Source organism: Lepidochelys kempii, chromosome 6 (genome assembly GCF_965140285.1).
Source record: "Lepidochelys kempii isolate rLepKem1 chromosome 6, rLepKem1.hap1, whole genome shotgun sequence".
NCBI classification, from domain to species: Eukaryota; Metazoa; Chordata; order Testudines; family Cheloniidae; genus Lepidochelys; species Lepidochelys kempii.
The window spans coordinates 106,090,276-106,109,426 of record NC_136385.1 but is presented as its reverse complement, the minus strand read 5'-3'; the positions used below and the strand labels follow the sequence as shown (position 1 = coordinate 106,109,426).

At 39.8% G+C, this 19,151-nt stretch overlaps 1 protein-coding gene across 16 annotated transcripts in view; it reads left to right on the top strand.

Annotated features, from left to right (window-relative positions):
• The window catches only part of DICER1 (dicer 1, ribonuclease III), a 97,058-nt gene that overhangs the window by 67,253 nt on the left and 10,654 nt on the right, over positions 1–19,151 (top strand). For 15 of the 16 annotated variants that reach the window (XM_073349547.1, XM_073349541.1, XM_073349548.2 and 12 more), the window contains 9 exons: positions 6,994–7,133; positions 11,216–11,395; positions 12,907–13,120; positions 13,558–13,711; positions 15,922–16,104; positions 16,435–16,540; positions 16,651–16,826; positions 17,124–17,907; positions 18,674–18,829. In XM_073349547.1, the coding sequence (XP_073205648.1) occupies positions 6,994–7,133; positions 11,216–11,395; positions 12,907–13,120; positions 13,558–13,711; positions 15,922–16,104; positions 16,435–16,540; positions 16,651–16,826; positions 17,124–17,907; positions 18,674–18,829 (2,093 nt within the window). Of the gene's footprint in view, positions 1–6,993; positions 7,134–11,215; positions 11,396–12,906; positions 13,121–13,557; positions 13,712–15,921; positions 16,105–16,434; positions 16,541–16,650; positions 16,827–17,123; positions 17,908–18,673; positions 18,830–19,151 lie in introns of those variants that run through there. The other variant, XM_073349553.2, reaches the window with a different exon arrangement.

The following is a 19,151-nucleotide window of genomic DNA, read 5'->3' as shown; positions in this document are numbered from 1 at the left end:
TGATCATATAATGAAATAATTTAACATGCATCCATGTAGAGGTGTAGAGTTAAAGTTGTCAAGGGAATCTCACCACTGAATTTCTGTGGTTTTTAAAATGGTAAATTCAATATCAGTTGCGGTAACATAACTTTTGACATGGAATATGGTTTTTATACAGGAAAAAAATTTCAATGTCAGCTAGCAAATCACATTTCAGAGTTCTAGTGTAATTTGAGAGCTATATTTCTCAGCCATGAGATAACCATAGAATATGATTTTTCTAAAAGTTCATTGTAACAGCATTTGTTATGTACAATCCAAAATTCAATGCTTTAAGAGGAGGCTTCTCTAGTTAACTACAAAATATTTATCAGAACTCTAAATTCTTCAAGTGCTGGTCCCTATGTGTGTTCGATATGTGAGTGTGCATGTGCACGATACACCTGAATCCAGAAAAATCTTGCAAATAGTGACCATTGGTCTGCCTCTGAGCCCAGGTTCCCTTTGGGCTCTGCACCAAGGATATAAGGGGAGGTGTGGACTGACTCCTCCAGTTCCTTCGTACCACCACATGGCCTCAGTCAGAATCCTCCAGTGTCTGGAGCTATCCTCACATCGAGTTTGTCTTCATCTTGTAAATATAATTGTATATATTTTAAGTGCTTTTATAGTTTTCTGTATAGGTAGTGTAGCTTAGTTCCTCATCTGGTGGGGAACCCTCTCTGTCTCCCCTTTTGGGAGTAGGGCTATGTCAGAATTTCGGGATTCAAAAACTCTCTATCCTGCCCTTGCTCTTTCTTGGTCAGTGACGACCACCTAAGATCCCTCTTGGCTGCATGGCCGCACAGCAGCTTATTAAGAGCAGCGCAGGGCTGCGGCGGAGAAAGCACCTCAGCCCAGGTGCTGCTGTGAGGAGAGAGAGGGGACGGGGGGAGGAGTCCTCTCCCTGCTGTAGCTCCAGAGCAGCCTGCACTCCAAAACCTCATCCCTGGGCCCCATCCTAGAGCCCTCACCCTTCTTGCACCCAAACCCCCTGTCCCAGCCCCCTTCTGGACCCCAGAGCCTGCACCCCCAGCCAGAGTCCTCCCCCCTGCACCCCAACCCTCTACCCCTCCCTGAACCCCTTCCCACGTTCCGAACCCCTTCCCACGTACCAAACCCCTCAGTCCCACCCTGCCACGTGAACTCTATGTACACCAATATGGAGGTGAGGAAAAATTAGAGGGAACACTGATGACCACCCATGCTGTCTTTACTGCCTTGGGGAAGTTCACGTCTCCTCCAAGTGCAATATTTGTTGCTTCTTCCCACCCCAGACCAAAGATAGACGAGAGGAAGTATCTCATGGAGAAAGCCCTGTTAGATCCAGGCTGGGGAGACACCTTAGTACATTGACTGGAGGCTTTGAGCAGTTCTTCTAGGAGTATGAGCTCTGGAGCAGAGGCTGGGTCAGTTAAATCTAAAGACCTGTTGCCTTGGACCTCTCATAAGAGTGAGGGGAACTCTTTCAAGCATAAGAACAGACCATCACCCGTCTAAGTAGCCTTCTCAGAGAAGGGATCCTCCCAGTGTCCTTCCAAATCAGGTGAGTCTTTGCCTGTCAGTCTGCCGAAGCCTTTTGACCACAAAGGGAAAGCGTACAAAATGAAAGCTTCCATGATACCGGTACCAACATCGGTGCTGACCACAACCTTAAAGAGTCAAAGTACCATCAGCTGCCAGTACTGAGGAGCGCCAGATGGGATCCTCTCTGCCCAGCTGTACCAACCCGGTTCTGAAAGCACCCACCAACAACTAAGTCTGTCATGGCTTTGGATCCAGCAGAACTGACAACCAGGACTGTTTGTACTCTAGAATGGACTGAGACATACACTACACCAGAGGATATCTTCATCCTCCTGGATTCGCAATTTCCTCTACTTTTTAGCCTAGTCTTTCTGAGGACCATATTGACCCCAGAAGGGGACACCACTTCAAGAAGGAGGAGTCACTCCCCTATTCCATCCATAAGCCAGTCTTTTCTTCCACTGGTACTGACAGTACTGCTGATGGAACTGGATCTGCCTTTGCCATAGACTAAATGCGATGCCCAAGGCAAACCATCATCTTCTCAACCTATGGAAGTTATCGCAGACAGGACTTTGAGAGTGTCTTGGACCTGTTCTCTGCACAAACATGGTTCCCCTCCAAGAGAGCACTGGTACCCACTGTCCTGAGGTCCATCCCAACCAGTCTTCAACCCTTCATACTGGCCCCTTGGCATCCATGGGACCCTTACCAAATCCATACACTCAACCAGAGTCTCCCCATCCTTCTCCTACTAGACAACAGCAGCCAGCTCTGCAGAAGTATATGGAAGAGGAAGATGATGAACTGGATCCTCTGGTACTAGCAGTGCCAACAGGCATATCGTCTTCCTCACCTGATGAGGTAGTTACCCTGTCTTTGCTCTCACCCAGTGACCCTAGGTAATACCAAGCACTATTGGAGACATTGGCAGCAGAGCTTCAAATTCCATTAGAGGATGTTCAAGATATGCAGCACAAACTCTTGAACATGTGACAGCCCGCCGGACCCAATTGGGTAGCATCCCTGTGAATGAGGCCATTATGGAGGCCAGCTAAAGTGGTATGGCGTACACCAGCAACTTGTATCCCTACTCCTAAGGGGAAGAACTCTTGTTCATTGGCCCTACCCCTAACTCCCTAATAGTGCAAGCAGCCATGAAAAGATCCAGGAAGCGACACCCAGGAACTACCCATACGTACAAGGTAGTTCAACGCCTTGACCTGAGGAGGAAGGTATTCACATCCATCAGTCTCCAGTTGAAAATTTCTAACTACCAGGCCCTTTTATGAACTATGCAATGTTACTGGAGTTCAAAGATAAAACTCCTCAAGGAGGACAGGGCTCAATTCCAGGCCCTTTTTGAGGAAGGTGGACTTGTGGCAAAACCTCACTGTAAGCTGCAGTGGAAGCAGCTGATACTGCATCAAGATCTATGGCAACCACAATAGTAATGTGCCAGGAGTCATGGCTCCACTCTTCAGGGTTCCCAAGAGAGATTCAGAACACCATTGAGGAGTTTCCTTGTAATGAAACTAGTCTCTTTAATGAGAAGACAGACAAGTCTTTGCACTTCTTAAAAAACTGCAGGTCAGCCCACTGCCCGCTGGGCATTTATTCTCTGGGCCTGAAGAGGAAACACCATAAATGACCATATAAGCCAACACCTCTTTCCTTAGCCTTTCTATCACCGATGACCTTACAAAACTGCGCGACAAGCAACAAAAGGTGCAGAAATCAAGATATGCAGTCTCATCCATATCAGTGACAGCTACCCAACCTCAGCCACCAGCTAAACTATAGAGTGAGTGCCACCTCAGCATCAAGGGAAAGGGTTCTATTCCAACTGTTTCATATTTCCCAATAAAAAGGGAGGCTGGAGGGATTATTGACCTGCATCAGCTAAATACCTTCATTTACGAATTAAAATTCTGCATGGTTACATTGGCATCAATAACTACTTCCTTGGAAAAAGACACATGGTTCACAGCTCTCCACATAAAAGATGTTTGCTTTCATGTGATCATCCACCTGTCCCGCAGAAGGTTCCTCAGTTTTCTGGTAGGTCAGGAACACTGTGAATACAGGGAACTCCTGCACAATTTGGCAACAGCACCCCGAGTCTTTGCAAAGGTCTTTCCAGTGGTGGGAGCAAAGATGAGATGAAACAGCTACACTATCTTCCTGTACTTGAATGACTGGCTTTAAACAAGTAGATAATGCCTAGGAGCTCTGATGGCAACCTCGTCATTACTGGGTTTTGGCATCCTTGGTGAACTGCATAAAAAAAAAATCTGTCCTGATTCCCATGCAAATCAGAAACTCTATAGGGGTGACCCTGGACACAGCTACAGCAAGGGCCTGCTTTCCCATGGACAGATTCCATGCCATGAGCAGTCTAATAAACCAAGTCACACTCAGATGTCGAATGGTCCGGTTCTGTCTTTCTGTGTTAGGCCATGTAGGCTATTATACCTATGTAATGCCTTTCACCAGGTTACATCTCCATTGTCTACAAGTCTGGCTCCTGTCAGCATATACATCAGTCAGGCACACCATGAACTCTGTAGTGACAATTGCTGTCATGGTCAGAGCTTCACTCATCTGGTGGACGAACCTGGGGCATGTATATGTTAGAGTCCTTTTTCTTAGCTCCCATACCCAACATGAGAATAATCTTAGTCACATCCCTTGCGGGCTGGGGATCCCATGTGGATGGACACCTCGGAAAGCCAGTATGCATATCAACCTCCAGAACTAAGAGCAGTCAGGTGGGCCTGCAATGCATTCCTTCCATTTATATAATCCCAACATTTCTGGATAAGGAAGGACCTACTAACTCAAGAAAGCAGCAGGGTCAGGCATCCCAACCCAGATTCTCTTCACCTCACAGCTTGATATTTGGATAGTTTTCAAACCCAAAGCATTCATGTTTGGCAGTTGAACTATTCTGAATAATAGCAGGAAAGATTCTACCAGAAGATGTTACCTAGCCACAGGGAGGAATTTGTATATCTGGTCACAACAGATTCAGTATGGTCAGAGTCAGCAGATATTCCTGCTATTTTAAGACATCGAGTCTCTATATTAGCTTGCTGTGGCCTCACCTAGCAGCATCAGTGCATGCCATCCTCTGATTGATAGCTACTCTATCTTTACTCATTCGGTATCAACCAGATTCCTAAGGGGTTTGACCAGGACCTATCCACCAGTAATGAAGCCAATGCCACAACAAGACCTCAGTTTTGTACTTTCAACACTTACCAGGCCACCTGTAGAACAATGTCCTACTTATCAAGGAAGGTCGCCTTCCTGGTTGCCATTCTGCTGGCCAGGAGGGTGAGTGAGCTGGGGACTCTTATGGCTGACCCACCCTATACTACATTTCACAAAGATATAGTATCCTTTCTCCTTCATCTGAAATTCATCCCAAATTAGTTTCCAAATTCTACATAAACTAATCAATTCACTTACCAGTATTCTTCCCAAAGCCTCATGCCTCCAGCAAAGACAGGAGACTTCTTTGTCTTGAGCTCAGATGAGCACTGTGTTCTACGTGCAAAGAATGAAATCTTTTAGGAAATCACCTGGACCGTTTGTTGTTTTTGCTTGACCTCATGCTTGTTCTGCTATATCTTCTCAGAGACTATAATGGAATGTCTACACTGCAATTAAAAACCTGTGACTGGCCCATGCTAGCTGACTCGGGCTCATGGGCCTCGAGGTAAGGGGCTGTTTAATTGCGGGGTAGACTTCTAGGCTCAGACTAGAGCCTGGTCTACAGAACCCTCTGAGATGGGAGGGTCCCAGAGTTCGGGCTGCAGCCTGAGCCCAAATGTCTATTCCACAAACAGCCCTGTGAGCCTTAGTCAGCTGGCATGGGCCAGCCATGGGTAAGTGCAGTGCAGCCATACCTTGCATGGATTTTTTAAATCAGTTAGCACATCTATTCCACGAGAGCACAGAAAGCCTAAGTAGCTTCTCTCAGAGAAGACCCTCTACTGGACATTTAAAGTGGCAACCTGGAGTTCCAGCAACACTTTCGGAAAGCATTATGTATTGGCCCAAGACTCTTCTGCTGACATAGCCTTCGGAGCTGCAGTGTTGCAAGCATATAGACCACCTGAATCCTCGTATCCCCCTCCTCTTTGAATACTATTTGTCAGCAATCATGTGGAATACAATAGGGACTAGTGCACAAAAAAGAAATGGAGATTAATTACCTGTAACTGGAAGTTCTTCAAGACGTGTTCCTATCTGTATTCCACTACATACCCTCCTTCCCTGCCGTCCCAGCTTTGAATTACAACTGGATTTGTGGTAGAGAAAGAACTGGAGAGGCATTGGTTTGCACTTCCACTTATATCCCCAGTGCAGAGCACTAGGGGAGCCAGGGCGCAGGCACGGAACAATAGACACTATTTGCAATATTTTTCTGGTCTCAAGCTCATGATGTGCATGCGTACCCACATCTGGAATGTAGTCAGGGACCACACATCTCGAAGAACTTCCAGTTAAAAGTCAGTAATCTCCATTTCTAAAGAGGGCAAAGCAGGTTTTCTCTGAGCCATAGAACATAGTCAAAAAAATGAAAATGTCATGCTGACTTTAGCTGTAGTGCTGCTTGTAAATATGTCATAAGTACATTTCTTTATTACAGTGTGTTTTTTAAACCAACATCCCATAGAATATTGCTAGATGTGCTCTAAACCAGTACAGAAAGTCTGTACATACCCAAAGAAAAGGGAGTAAGAAATCCTGGGTGGTAGACATTACTGTGTGCAAATTAGTCCAATCAAGTAATTCAGTCCCAGGCTGCCTTTAATTGGTGTGGGAAGTTGATTTTTCCATGACAACTTCAGCATAGGGAGAATATTTATTTAAAATTTTTATTTTAAATGTACTTCGGAAATCTTAGAATTCTGCCATCAGTATTATTTTTACTCAGAACAAATTAGCAGCTTTAACTGGTAAGAGGTTAATGTGTGCATGGTATCACGATTAGCAAGTTCTCGCTACTATTTAGTGAGGTCACCTAAATATTGTGTAGCCTCTAAGGGTATGTTTACACTGCAATTGGAAACCCATGGCTGGCCCGTGCCAGCTGGCTCGGACTCAGGGGCTTGGGCTGTTTAATGGCAGTGCAGATGTTCAGGCTTGAGCTGCAGCCTGAGCTCTGGGACCCTCCTACCTCACTGGGTATTACAGCCTGGGCTCTAGTCCTAACCCTAACGTCTACACCAGTTAAACGGCCCTTAGCCCAAGCCCTGAGCCGGCATGGGCCAGCTGCAGATTTTTAATTGCAGTGTAGACATACCCTCAAATTCATCTTGCAGGTTATATGGTAGTTATTCCATTGAGTAAACACAGCTAATCCATAATATCTGAAGAATTGAAATGTGATTATTAATACTACTACTCACCTGTACTCATTAATAAAATTAGGTGAACTGGATGACCACTTGATGCCGGTTGGGAAAGAAACGGTTAAGTATGAGGAGGAGCTTGATTTACATGATGAAGAAGAAACCAATGTTCCAGGAAGACCAGGATCTACAAAACGAAGGCAGTGCTACCCTAAAGCTGTTAGTATCATTCATTGCTGTCCACATCTAAGATTTAATATATTCTGTTATAGTCTGGAAATAAGACAAGCTTTCTAAGTTTAAGTCTCTAACTTGACTGACAAAGGGGTGTTTTTCAAATGAAGGTTTTATTTTAAGGTGTGTCCAGGTTCCTTCCCCACTCTGAACTCTAGGGTACAGATGTGGGGACCTGCATGAAAACCCCCTAAGCTTATTTTTACCAGCTTAGGTTAAAACTTCCCCAAGGTACAAACTATTTTGCCTTTTGTCCTTGGACTTTATTGCTGCCACCACCGAGCGTCTAACAGATATATAACAGGGAAAGAGCCCGCTTGGAAATGTCTTTCCCCTCAAAATCCTCCCCAAATCCTACACCCCCTTTCCTGGGGAAGGCTTGATAAAAATCCTCACCAATTTGCATAGGTGAACACAGACTCAAACCCTTGGATCTTAAGAACAAGGAAAAAGCAATCAGGTTCTTAAAAGAAAAATTTTAATTCTTAGAAAAAAAGTAAAAGAATCACCTCAGTAAAATCAGGATGGTAAATACCTTACAGGGTAATCAGATTCAAAACATAGAGAATCCCTCTACGCAAAACCTTAAGTTACAAAAAGACACAAAAACCTGAACATACATTCCATTCATCACAACTTATTTTATCAGCCATTTAAACAAAACAGAATCTAACGCATATCTAGCTAGATTACTTACTAAGTTCTAAGACTCCATTCATGTTCTGCTCCCGGCAAAAGCATCACACAGACAGAGAGAGCCTTTGTTTATCTCCCCCCTCCCCCCCCCCCAGCTTTGAAAGTATCTTGTCTCCTCATTGGTCATTTGGTCAGGTGCCAGCGAAGATATCCTAGCTTTTTAACCCTTTACAGGTGAAAGGGTTTTTCCTCTGGCCAGGAGGGATTTTAAAGGTGTTTACCCTTCCCTTTATATTTATGGCAAGGTGTGTTTCAAACTTTTTAGCAGGATGGTCTTTACATTACAAAATATATAGTACAGACTTCTAGCTGCATGTTTGTCTCCCTTTTAGAGAAAAGAGGGTAGGTACTAGCTGTCAAGGTGAATCTGTTCAGAGGAATGAAAAATGTTTTGCATGCTAGCTAGCACTCTCTTTTTTTTAATTACCTAGTTGCATTTTATCCCATGTATAATTACTATTATATTATAGCTTTCAAAGCTGGTTGAAAGAAACAAAAAGAAATTGTGACATTTTGGATGAAGTCTTTTCCCTGTTTTTTTTTTTCTTTTGAAAAAAAATTGTCTAGCTGTAATATCCAGACAGTTTTTCTTCTGTACATCACAAAGATAGCTCTCTGTCCCTGATGGAGTCTTGAAAATCATGGACCAAATTCTCTGTTATACCAGTGCAATTCTGTTGAAGTCAGTGAAGTTTCACTAATGTAATTGAGTGGAAAACTTGTCCCAAAGAAACTAACAAGTGTCAGAAGAAGTTTGTGTAAAAAAAAACAAAACAAAACAAAACTTCAGCATCCAGGTCAATATGTCAAAGTATAGAAAGTAAAGAATTTCTTTTTCTAAAGTCTGTGAAATGAAGTCATGTGACTCAAAGACTGTTGTTGTGGTGTTAGTAATTTTGACTTTTGGACATTTCCAGAGGCAGAACTCGCTGCTTTTTTATTAATTTCAGATATTTAATTTTGATTTAAAGGTTTACCATTTGAGCATGGAACATCAAATTCTTTCGGTTTGAACCGTAGGTTGGTAAAGATCACTTTTTTCAAATAGAGATTTATTAAGGCACAGTGTTGGTATAAGTCATGTTATTTCATAAACATGTTTATCACTTTACAGGAATATTCTTTTATTAGATTTATTTAACATAATATATAATAGGATAACTAGTGCAGAGTTGAACTTTCACTTTAACAGAACAGGTTTGTTATAAGCTGCATTCTTCATCATGGAAAGTTCCACAGATCCATTATGATGGGTCTTCAACCTGCTTCCATGGATGTAGAAACAGACCTGTCAGTCACTGGTAGCAGAAGAAAGCCCCATTCCCTGAAATTCCTTCCAGAGGATTGATAATTAGTAGTACAGGGTATATCCTTCCAACCAGTGAATTTTGTAGCTGCTCAGGAGGGCCATGGCAACCTCAATTAAAAACAGAGCCAAGAGACTGGAAAAGCAACCCAAAGGTTCTACCATATGCACCAGCTCAGATCCAACCTGGTGTCTGTCCCAAAAATAGACTTGGTGCACACACATATCTCACTCTTCTCCATCAAGGACTTGGTGATCCCAGCTGAGGGAGATTCTTCCACCAAAAAGACACCATGGATGGGAGAGTGGACTCCTTAATCAGAAGGAATTGCAAGGTGACTGTGGACATCCACAACCTCTGTGTACTCCACAAGAGAAGTTTTGAGTCATCTTTCTGGAAAAATTCTTTATCAGCAGCCTTCAGTCATATCTAGGGATATTCTCTTGCTCTCATCCAGAGCAGTGAGATACAATATAGTATCATGTCGGCATACATATCCTCAATCGTAGAGAATATTTGGCAGGTAAATCAGCTTCTGGCAATTCCCACACACTCCAGTGGGAAGCTTTTTGGAAATCAATGGATAAGGTAGTGACAGTCATCGGAAAAGTCTAGGGAAAACTTGACCCTAGTCAGATATTATAGAAAGGAATATAGATAACATGAAATTTTAAGTCCCAGAAGTACAACAAAAGAGAGGACCTCTTCAGAAGCAGTAGATTGAACAGTCCAGTGTAAATGGGGAAAACCTATTTCCTACAGCACTAAGAACCTGTTCATCAGTTTGAACCACTGGAAGAGGTATTGTCATATTTCCTTTCCATCAGAGTGCCCTTCCCAATATCTGTTACCTCAGTAAGGTGACCTTTTGCAATATGGAGTGTGCTCAAAAGGCTCAGTAAAATACCTATCATTCTGAGAAGATGATTTTTCAAACTGGCACAAAGAAAACTGTTTTTTTCATAGAAATCAAGAATTTTTCCCGTGTTTTTGTCCCAACTCTGCATCTGGAAAAGAAGCTTTAGCACATTTCAGATTTACAAGAAGTACTCAGGGTTTTTTATGTAAAAGCCAGGGGATATCTAAAACATCTAGTTTTTTGATTAATCGAGATGGAGTATTTTTCACCCCTGCAAAATAGTAGATCTTACTCTTCTATCAAATATCAAATCCTATTTCTTAAGAGCAACGATGAGCACATGAGCAGAGAAGTTATATGGTTCCTACAAGGAGAGCTGGAAGTCAGTCACCTGATCACCATAAATACATACATTCACAGAAATCCACAAATTGGTCATCCAAACTTCAGCCAGTGTCATTTTAGGCAGAGGAATTCTGTGGCCTAATGCCACAGCCAAGGAAAGATGGGGGGTAGATATAGTTTTGCCTCATTTTTTGGTGTACAAAAGTAAAGATTGAACTTGCTTTTCATTCTGGAGACATACTACTGAGAAAATCCTAGTGCAGTGGGTCTTTGAATCTTAGCAGATTAAGAATGGGAAGACTTATCCAACCTTTATATAAAAACTGCCTTTATTTGAGAAATAAGGACCATAGAGTCTGGACACAAGGGCTTATCCAGAGATGGATAGAGATGTAAAATGGTATTCAAAGCTTTCATTTTATTCATAGGGAAGATTATTCTGGTGCTCTGCAGTAGGAGAGACTTTTGTTTTTCAATGTAGAATTAACACAATTGTTAATTTAGGAAAGTAATAGTTGTCTCAGCTAGCAGGAAGTTCTGGGCATGAGGCATTCTGCTGCTGACTAATGACTGAGGTCTGGTTTTGCCCCCAGCCTACAAGTAGGCTGAAGACCAGTATTAATGGGTCTTGCTGTTCAAAAAAAAAAAAAAAAAAAGGGGGGGGGGGATTCAGGTTAGTTTGGGTGAATTTTCCTGTTCTACCTTTTAGAAACATATTTCCAAAGGTTTTAATAAAGTATAATAATTTTGTTTCATACCAGTCTCAACAGATCTTATGAAATATTTGTTCTAGGAATGAAAATTTAAGTGAAGTTTGTTGAAATAGTCATATTAATGTATTTTCCTCTCTTTGATTGTAGATTCCAGAATGTTTGAGAGATAGTTACCCCAAACCTGATCATCCCTGTTATCTGTATGTAATAGGAATGGTGTTAACTACCCCTTTGCCTGACGAGCTCAACTTTAGGAGGCGAAAGCTGTATCCTCCTGAGGATACAACAAGATGCTTTGGAATACTGACAGCCAAACCTATACCTCAGGTAATGAATCTGACTTTCTCTTACCCCTTCTGTGCCTGACAGTTCTTCTACTGTTCATGACTCAAAGCACTGAGGCAGGCCAGAGACCAGACCACATGTCAACTCTGCCTTCCTGGAGAAATCTTGAAAACTGGATCTCCAATTATCATAGAGTATTGTGTACAGTTATTTCCACAGTTTAACTTCTTCCTATCAAACTTTCCTCATTGTCATTTTATATTCTCTGATTAAGAATACCAAATTCTTCTTCTGAGGTAGGACATTTCTGACTAGCCTCGTCTGAGCTGAAAATGGGAGACAAGGCTAAGCACAGGCTGAGGAAATACACCTCTTTCTGTGCTTTTTCCCAACCATCCATTGAGAGGGGATCTGTGCTTTTGTTGTGCTCAGAACAAATCATGTTCTGTTACCTGCTCAGAGGGTTTGTCCTCGCAATTCCAACCATGGCCCTGCACTCAGCAATATCACCAGCACTCCGCAGCTCCTTCAGCATCTCTGTAGCAGCAGGACTCTGTAACATCACAGTGCAGGGGTTATGGACACTTTTAGAGCTCTGCCACTCCCTCACTATAATGTCCACCTAGTATTCCTGGGGTACCTGTCCCACATTCATCAACTCCCTCGCTCCCAGAAGTCTTCATCTGACTATTGGTAAAGGTAATAACGTCTCCCTCCCCACAAATCATCCCATGGATGTGATGTTTTATAGGGTCGCAAGCCCCATTACACACCCACTTTCTCAGCAAACTCCTCCCCCGCTGCCGTTCAGACCCTTTGGGCCACTCATTTATAATTCTGTGCCTTTGTGGGCACAGAATCTTATCAGTCTGACTCTAGGAAACCGTAACTCCAGTTTCACTAGTGTCTGCTCTTTGTGCATCAGCTCGTGCACAGCATCACCACTGAGCCCATTTCTGGCAATGGCTCTCCATGCCTGCCTCTTATAAAACTTGTTGACAAGTTGAGAAACAAGAGTAAAATCTTTCATGCTAGTTCTCATTAGCACAAGAAAAGAGATGATTGCATTGTTTCTGATTCAGATTCCGATCAATTCTGAAAGAAATAGTTAAGGATCAAATCCAGAAGAAAATGTCCTTCACCTAGTCTCTCTTCACAGGAGAGAATGAAATCCTCAGTGAAAACATGAGGATAGCACTACCCTTCTTATTGATAAGAAAATGCAGGGAAATTAAGAAACTCTATAGAGAGAAGCCAAAATTTTAAAAGGTAACTTTATCAGGTAGCCCCTGCTCTCTAAAAAAGGGTCATTTTCTAGGTTAGAGAGAACGTAAACTTTTCTGAACAGTGAAATTGTCCCTGTATCAAAATGATGGCTTCCACTTGTGTTTCTGTATGTGTAAATTAATGTTCATTAATACCTAAATCCTGACTAAACATTAATCACTGTTCTATTGGGACAGTTCTATTCTGGAAGAAGTATATATGGTATTTTCTAAGACATGTTTCAGTATCTAATTTTTGTTCTCTTTTGGTTTTCTTTATGTACTTAGATTCCTCACTTTCCTGTGTACACACGTTCTGGAGAGGTTACTATATCTATTGAGCTAAAGAAGTCTGGTTTTATGTTGTCTTTACAAATGCTTGAGCTGATCACAAGACTTCACCAGTACATTTTCTCACACATTCTTCGGCTTGAGAAACCTGCACTAGAGTTCAGACCTACAGAAGCTGATTCAGCCTATTGTGTTCTACCTCTTAATGTTGGTAAGGATTGAGTTTCTTTAAATATTCCCTTTAGTTTGCTTTATAACAACAAACTAGTTACTTTAGTATTTTGTCATCCTGCAGAGTTATCATATTTCATATATAATTTAATATAGTAACAACAGCAGAAATATAATAGTATGCGGGTTTGATTCTGTTACCGTTCCTCACCTTTTTCAATTCTAAGTGTGCTTGAAATGAGTACAAATCATCTCTTAGCAGTATGTTTTCATGTGAACGAGGAAGGATCTAAAAGTATCTAGGTGTGCTGTTATAAGTGGAAGGTTTACCTCAAGATTTTAGGGAAGAGGGGAGGCAAAGAGTGTGTTGACAGCAAATAGTCTACCGGAAAAGTAAGACTTTACAAGTTAAAAATAATACTGCTTCCAGTTTGGGAAACCCAACAAAATAAATTAAATATGTCTTTTCTTTTTAAGTTGATGACTCCAGCACTTTGGACATTGACTTTAAGTTTATGGAAGATATTGAAAAATCTGAAGCACGTACAGGCATTCCCAGTACAAAGTACACAAAAGAAACTCCATTTATTTTCAAATTAGAAGATTACCAGGATGCAGTTATCATTCCAAGGTGAGGATTGTATCATCTGTGACATTCGGAGTGTAGAAAATGTATCGGTATAAGTATTTGCCACATAACTTATGTAACTAATGTATTGGATCAAAGCATATTTAGCATACACCATAAACCTGATGACATTTGATGATAAATTACATTATTTAATAATATAGAGTCGATGACAAGTTTGTGGTATGATTCATATAGAAATATAATACTGGGATTTTAATGTATTGTCACTAAAAAATCTGTTACATCCCCATAAGGAACAGTGCAAGTCACCACACAGCTTTCATAGTATTCTGCCAAAAGCTGTGACTCTATCAGCAGCTAGTTTACTGGAACTGTTTTAAATTGGGGAGGCTGGTGGTGATCCTGTCTCTAGTTACATCTCCTTGATACTGAAGTCTTGCCAGAGCAGTCCCAAAGACCGAAAAGAATGACCCCCTCAGTGCAGCTCCATCAGCAGTAGCAATGATAGGAGTGATAGCGGAGACAAGCTGTGGCCACCAGTGTTTTAACCACCGTGTCATCTAAGCATGGCTTAATGACATGGGGGTAGATCCTAAACTGGCATAAATGTCATAGTTGTATTGACTTCAGTGAAACTAAGACATTTGATCCCAGCTAGGGATTTGCCCAATAAAACACAGTGGATGGTCTTCACTAGCACCCCCTCTGTTGCTACCCCCAGTGGAACTGCATTGGTGGTAGTAACAATTGGAGACTTGGAAGTTCAGGAGGGGGAGACTTGAATTACACTCCTAGCGAGAATTATTTGTTGCCAACTAATAATAGCTAGGCAAGGTGGGGTGGACAACGTGGACTACTGACATAATTGAATATTCTGTCTCATTTGTTTGTATCTTAAAAGAGAAAACCTCTTAAAACCTGAAAATAGTGCATGTATTCAGTCTACATAAAACTGTGATAGAAATATGTGTTTATCACCCTTGTTATACCCCTGTTTGTTTGACTGCAAGGGATTGTCTCTTAAGTATGTGTTTGTACAATGCCCAGAATCATTAGAGTACACATAATAAGTATGCAAGGGCTGATAAGATAAATGAGTTTTCTGAAGGCTGCTTTAACTTAAGCATCCACTTTTTTCCAGAATTTTGAAAAAAATAAAAAATCAGATGGTCCTGGAAAGTAACAGCCTTGTTTGCCGCTTTAGAATGAGGTTGAAAAGATTAAATAAATTATTAGAGATTTTACCTCATTTAGAGACGTCTACTCAGATGCGTAAATATTTAGATAGGAATTGAAAATGACAGACACATCAGAAACTAAGACCAAAGTGCCAAAAAAAAAATATATGCAAATCTCTTCATAGTTAAGAATATATCTTGCTAGCTATCACAATTTGTGCAAAATGGTGTGTGAACATCACATTTACACTAGCTTTAAAGGGCAGGATTAAACGTCTTGAGTATTCCAGTGCTAGAAAATGAATATTTGAAACTTTTTCTACTTTTTAAGAAGGAAGAGGCCATAAATAGGTTGAGAACCAGAATCAAATGCCAAATGTACTATTGGTATAAGTTTGTATCATTCCAGCTTCTGTGGAACATTCACCTACTCTATGGGACAAACATCCTCCCATCTTTCTTCAAGGGATTTTTTAATTTTGCATTTGCCTTGTGGTGTTTTTGGTTTGTCTTGGGGATTTTTTTATTTATTTGAAATAACATATTCTTGTTGAAATAACAACAACAAAAAATCTGTTTGTTTAAGCATTCTAAAATTGTGTGATAGGACCAATGTCTTTTTATAGAAAAGTTTAAACATATTTAAGAGCTTCTGAAAAATTTAAAACTGTTGGGACTAAATTTCTATATTGGTTAACAGAAATATTTATCATTTGTAAAATAAGTGCTCAGATTGAAGCAGATAGTCTAAAGTATATATTTATTGCATTATACATAACCCTTTTAAAATTGATACTTAATTTTATTAAAATTAGGTGTTCTGGGTTCCTATTTCTTCACAGAAAGTAATTGTAAAGGGTAATTGATTTTTTTCTACTCTGTTGTATATTAGTTCTTATACTGCACTCATCACCATAATCTTTGATTTGTCACATCTATTCAGTTTCTGCACAAAGAACTAAATACTTGAGTTATTTAACTTAGCATCTGATCCCAATGCAGAATCAGAGCCTTAGGTAGAAAATTTGCTCAAAGAATGCTTTTCATTCCAAACTATCTGATTTTATTTAGGTATCGAAATTTTGATCAGCCTCATCGATTCTATGTAGCTGATGTATACACTGATCTTACTCCACTGAGTAAATTTCCTTCCCCTGAATATGAAACTTTTGCTGAATATTATAAAACAAAGTATAATCTTGACCTGACCAATCTCAACCAGCCACTGCTGGATGTGGACCACACATCTTCAAGGTGAGGAGATTCTGAATAGTATAAACTTAGTTTAATTCTTCTTTGGGTTTTATATTTTATGGTCTTGCAACATGTATAATGAAACGTTTTGTAAACTGTGTGTAATAAAGTTGGCAATCTTATTTTCAAAATTTTGGGTGTAATTTTTTGGGCAGTCAACTTGAGCCATCATTAAAGGGCCTGATTTTCAGAGGGCAAATGCTTTCTGAAAATCAGGTTTGTTTAAAAGTGTTGATGGTCAAAATCATTTGAAAACTTAGTTCAGCATGGTTTAATTAGATTTTTTTGTATATTTACATTAAAGGAAATATTTTCACAATATATTTTTAGACTTAATCTTTTGACTCCTCGCCATTTGAATCAGAAGGGGAAAGCTCTTCCACTAAGCAGTGCTGAGAAGAGGAAAGCTAAGTGGGAAAGTCTGCAAAATAAGCAGGTAATGAACTGCTTTCCATTCTAAATTGTTTAATTCAGCTTAAATCATTAACCACACTTAAGAGTTTTTGAGATTCTTTTTAAAAGTAAAACTCTTTCCCTTCTTCAAAGATATTGGTTCCAGAACTCTGTGCTATACATCCTATTCCAGCATCGCTGTGGAGAAAAGCAGTTTGTCTCCCTAGCATACTTTATCGTCTGCACTGCCTGTTGACAGCTGAGGAACTGAGAGCCCAAACAGCCACTGACGCTGGTGTAGGGGTTAAATCACTTCCTGCAGACTTCAGGTATTTACTATGCCACACATATATGTATTCTAAATCTTCTTGAACAACTAAGTGAACATTTGCAAATGCTGGAACAGTGCAAAATTGATCTGCTCTATATGGTTCATATAATTTTTTCAGTTGGCCATATAGCTAGAAAATACTTGATTGTAAATAGTGGAGTTGGATACTACAATGATCTTTGTTTTAAAAAATGCCCTACTTTCTTAATATGTAAAAATGAACATACATATGGAGTTCTCTTATGCCTTCACTTTGAGATATTTTTAAATTAAAAAATCAACATTTATTTTGCAGATATCCTAACCTGGACTTCGGGTGGAAAAAGTCCATTGACAGCAAATCCTTCATCTCTATTCCTAGCTCCACTTTAGCAGAGAATGAAAATTACTGTAAGCACAGCACAATTGTAGTCCCTGAAAATGCTGCACATCAAGGTGCTACAAGAGCCTCCTCTGCAGAAAATCATGACCAAATGTCTGTGAACTACATAACATTGCTCAATGAGTCACCCAGTAAACTCCAAATTGATGTATCGGTAGAACTTGCAGCAATTAATGGTGTTTCTTATAATAAAAATCTTGCCAATGGCAATTGTGATTTAGTTAACAGAGACTTTTGCCAAGGAAATCAACTGAATTACTGCAGGCAGGAAATACCTGTACAACCAACTACCTCATATCCCATTCACAATTTATACAACAGTGAGAACCAGCCCAAGCCCAGCAATGAATGTACTCTACTGAGTAATAAATACCGTGATGGAAATGTTAACAGATCTACCTCAGATGGAAGCCCCAAAATGGCAGTGACCACCAGTACTTCAGAAGCTCTTAATTTTTCAAAAGACAGAATGGATTCTGAAAAGAACTGTTCTAGTGGATACTCCTCAAAAACTCTTGGCCCAAACCCTGGTCTCATTCTTCAGGCTTTGACGCTTTCAAATGCTAGTGATGGATTTAATCTAGAGCGGCTCGAAATGCTTGGTGATTCATTTTTAAAGCATGCCATCACTACATATTTGTTTTGCACTTACCCAGATGCTCATGAGGGACGCCTGTCATATATGAGAAGTAAAAAAGTGAGTAGCTAATGATCTATCACTATTCTGTTAAATAATGGCTACAATATATGATTTATAGATAAAATATTTGAACACTGAATAAGTAATATGTTAATACATATTTATATTTACCAGATATTTTCATGTCTAAAATAAAATTACAACCTGTGTTATAAATTTGCTAGCATGCATGTTAGGAATACAATTGTACAATACAATCCTCTCTCCTTTAAAATGACTAAAATAATTCATTTGAGATACCATCAAAATAAATTAATTATATCATAATTAAAGCTACATTTATGGACAAACTTCTCCTCAGAACTGTTGATTTTTTTTATGCCAAGGTTTAATTTAAACAAGGGGCTTGTGATACATCTTGTTAAGGTGGCAATCAAGAATGCTACTATATAATGGGATATTTATTGTGTAAATTTTTACTATTATTCAGAAAGTTATACTTTTATTTATAAATAAGGCTTTAACTTTTCAAGAAACTATAGACATAAATGTTAAAAAGTTACTTCTGTTTGTAGGCCAGGATTTGGCCAGTCACAGTTACTGTGTTAGGAAGTTTGCATAATAACCTCTGAGAACTGGAAAATATATCTGTATATAAATTATCATATGCATGTTTTATTTTAAATAAGAAATGCATGACTGTTTTACAAACATGCTATCATTTTATTTTATTGTTTAGGCACATAAAATTGTTTATATTTGTATTCTCATATACTTTTGTATGAATGTATACGTAGATGTTTATAGTGTTTTTTTCTTAAAGGTCAGCAATTGTAACTTGTATCGTCTTGGGAAGAAGAAAGGGCTGCCTAGTCGTATGGTGGTATCTATTTTTGATCCACCCGTCAATTGGCTCCCTCCTGGTTACATAGTAAACCAAGACAAGAGTAACGCAGACAAATGGGAGAAAGATGAAATGGTAAGCTGTCATTGAAATATGTTAAGACTTAAATAACTTTTTGTATATATTATTATATCACAAGGTGGAGGGACAAGAAAACGAGCTTTCATTTTATCATGGTTCAGCAAAATATAGCTTCCTACATCTTCATTTCCTACTTTTCTTTAAAATATCTCTAATTTATGAAAAATGTGGGAGAAAGAGATGCTGATGGAGAACTTAGGAAGGGCAATTTGTGGAACAGATTGCTGACCATAGTTCAGAAATGAGTGTATATCTTAATGGTATAAGAGCTTAAATATTTTAAAATAAAGCTTCCATCCATTATTCTCAGCACTCT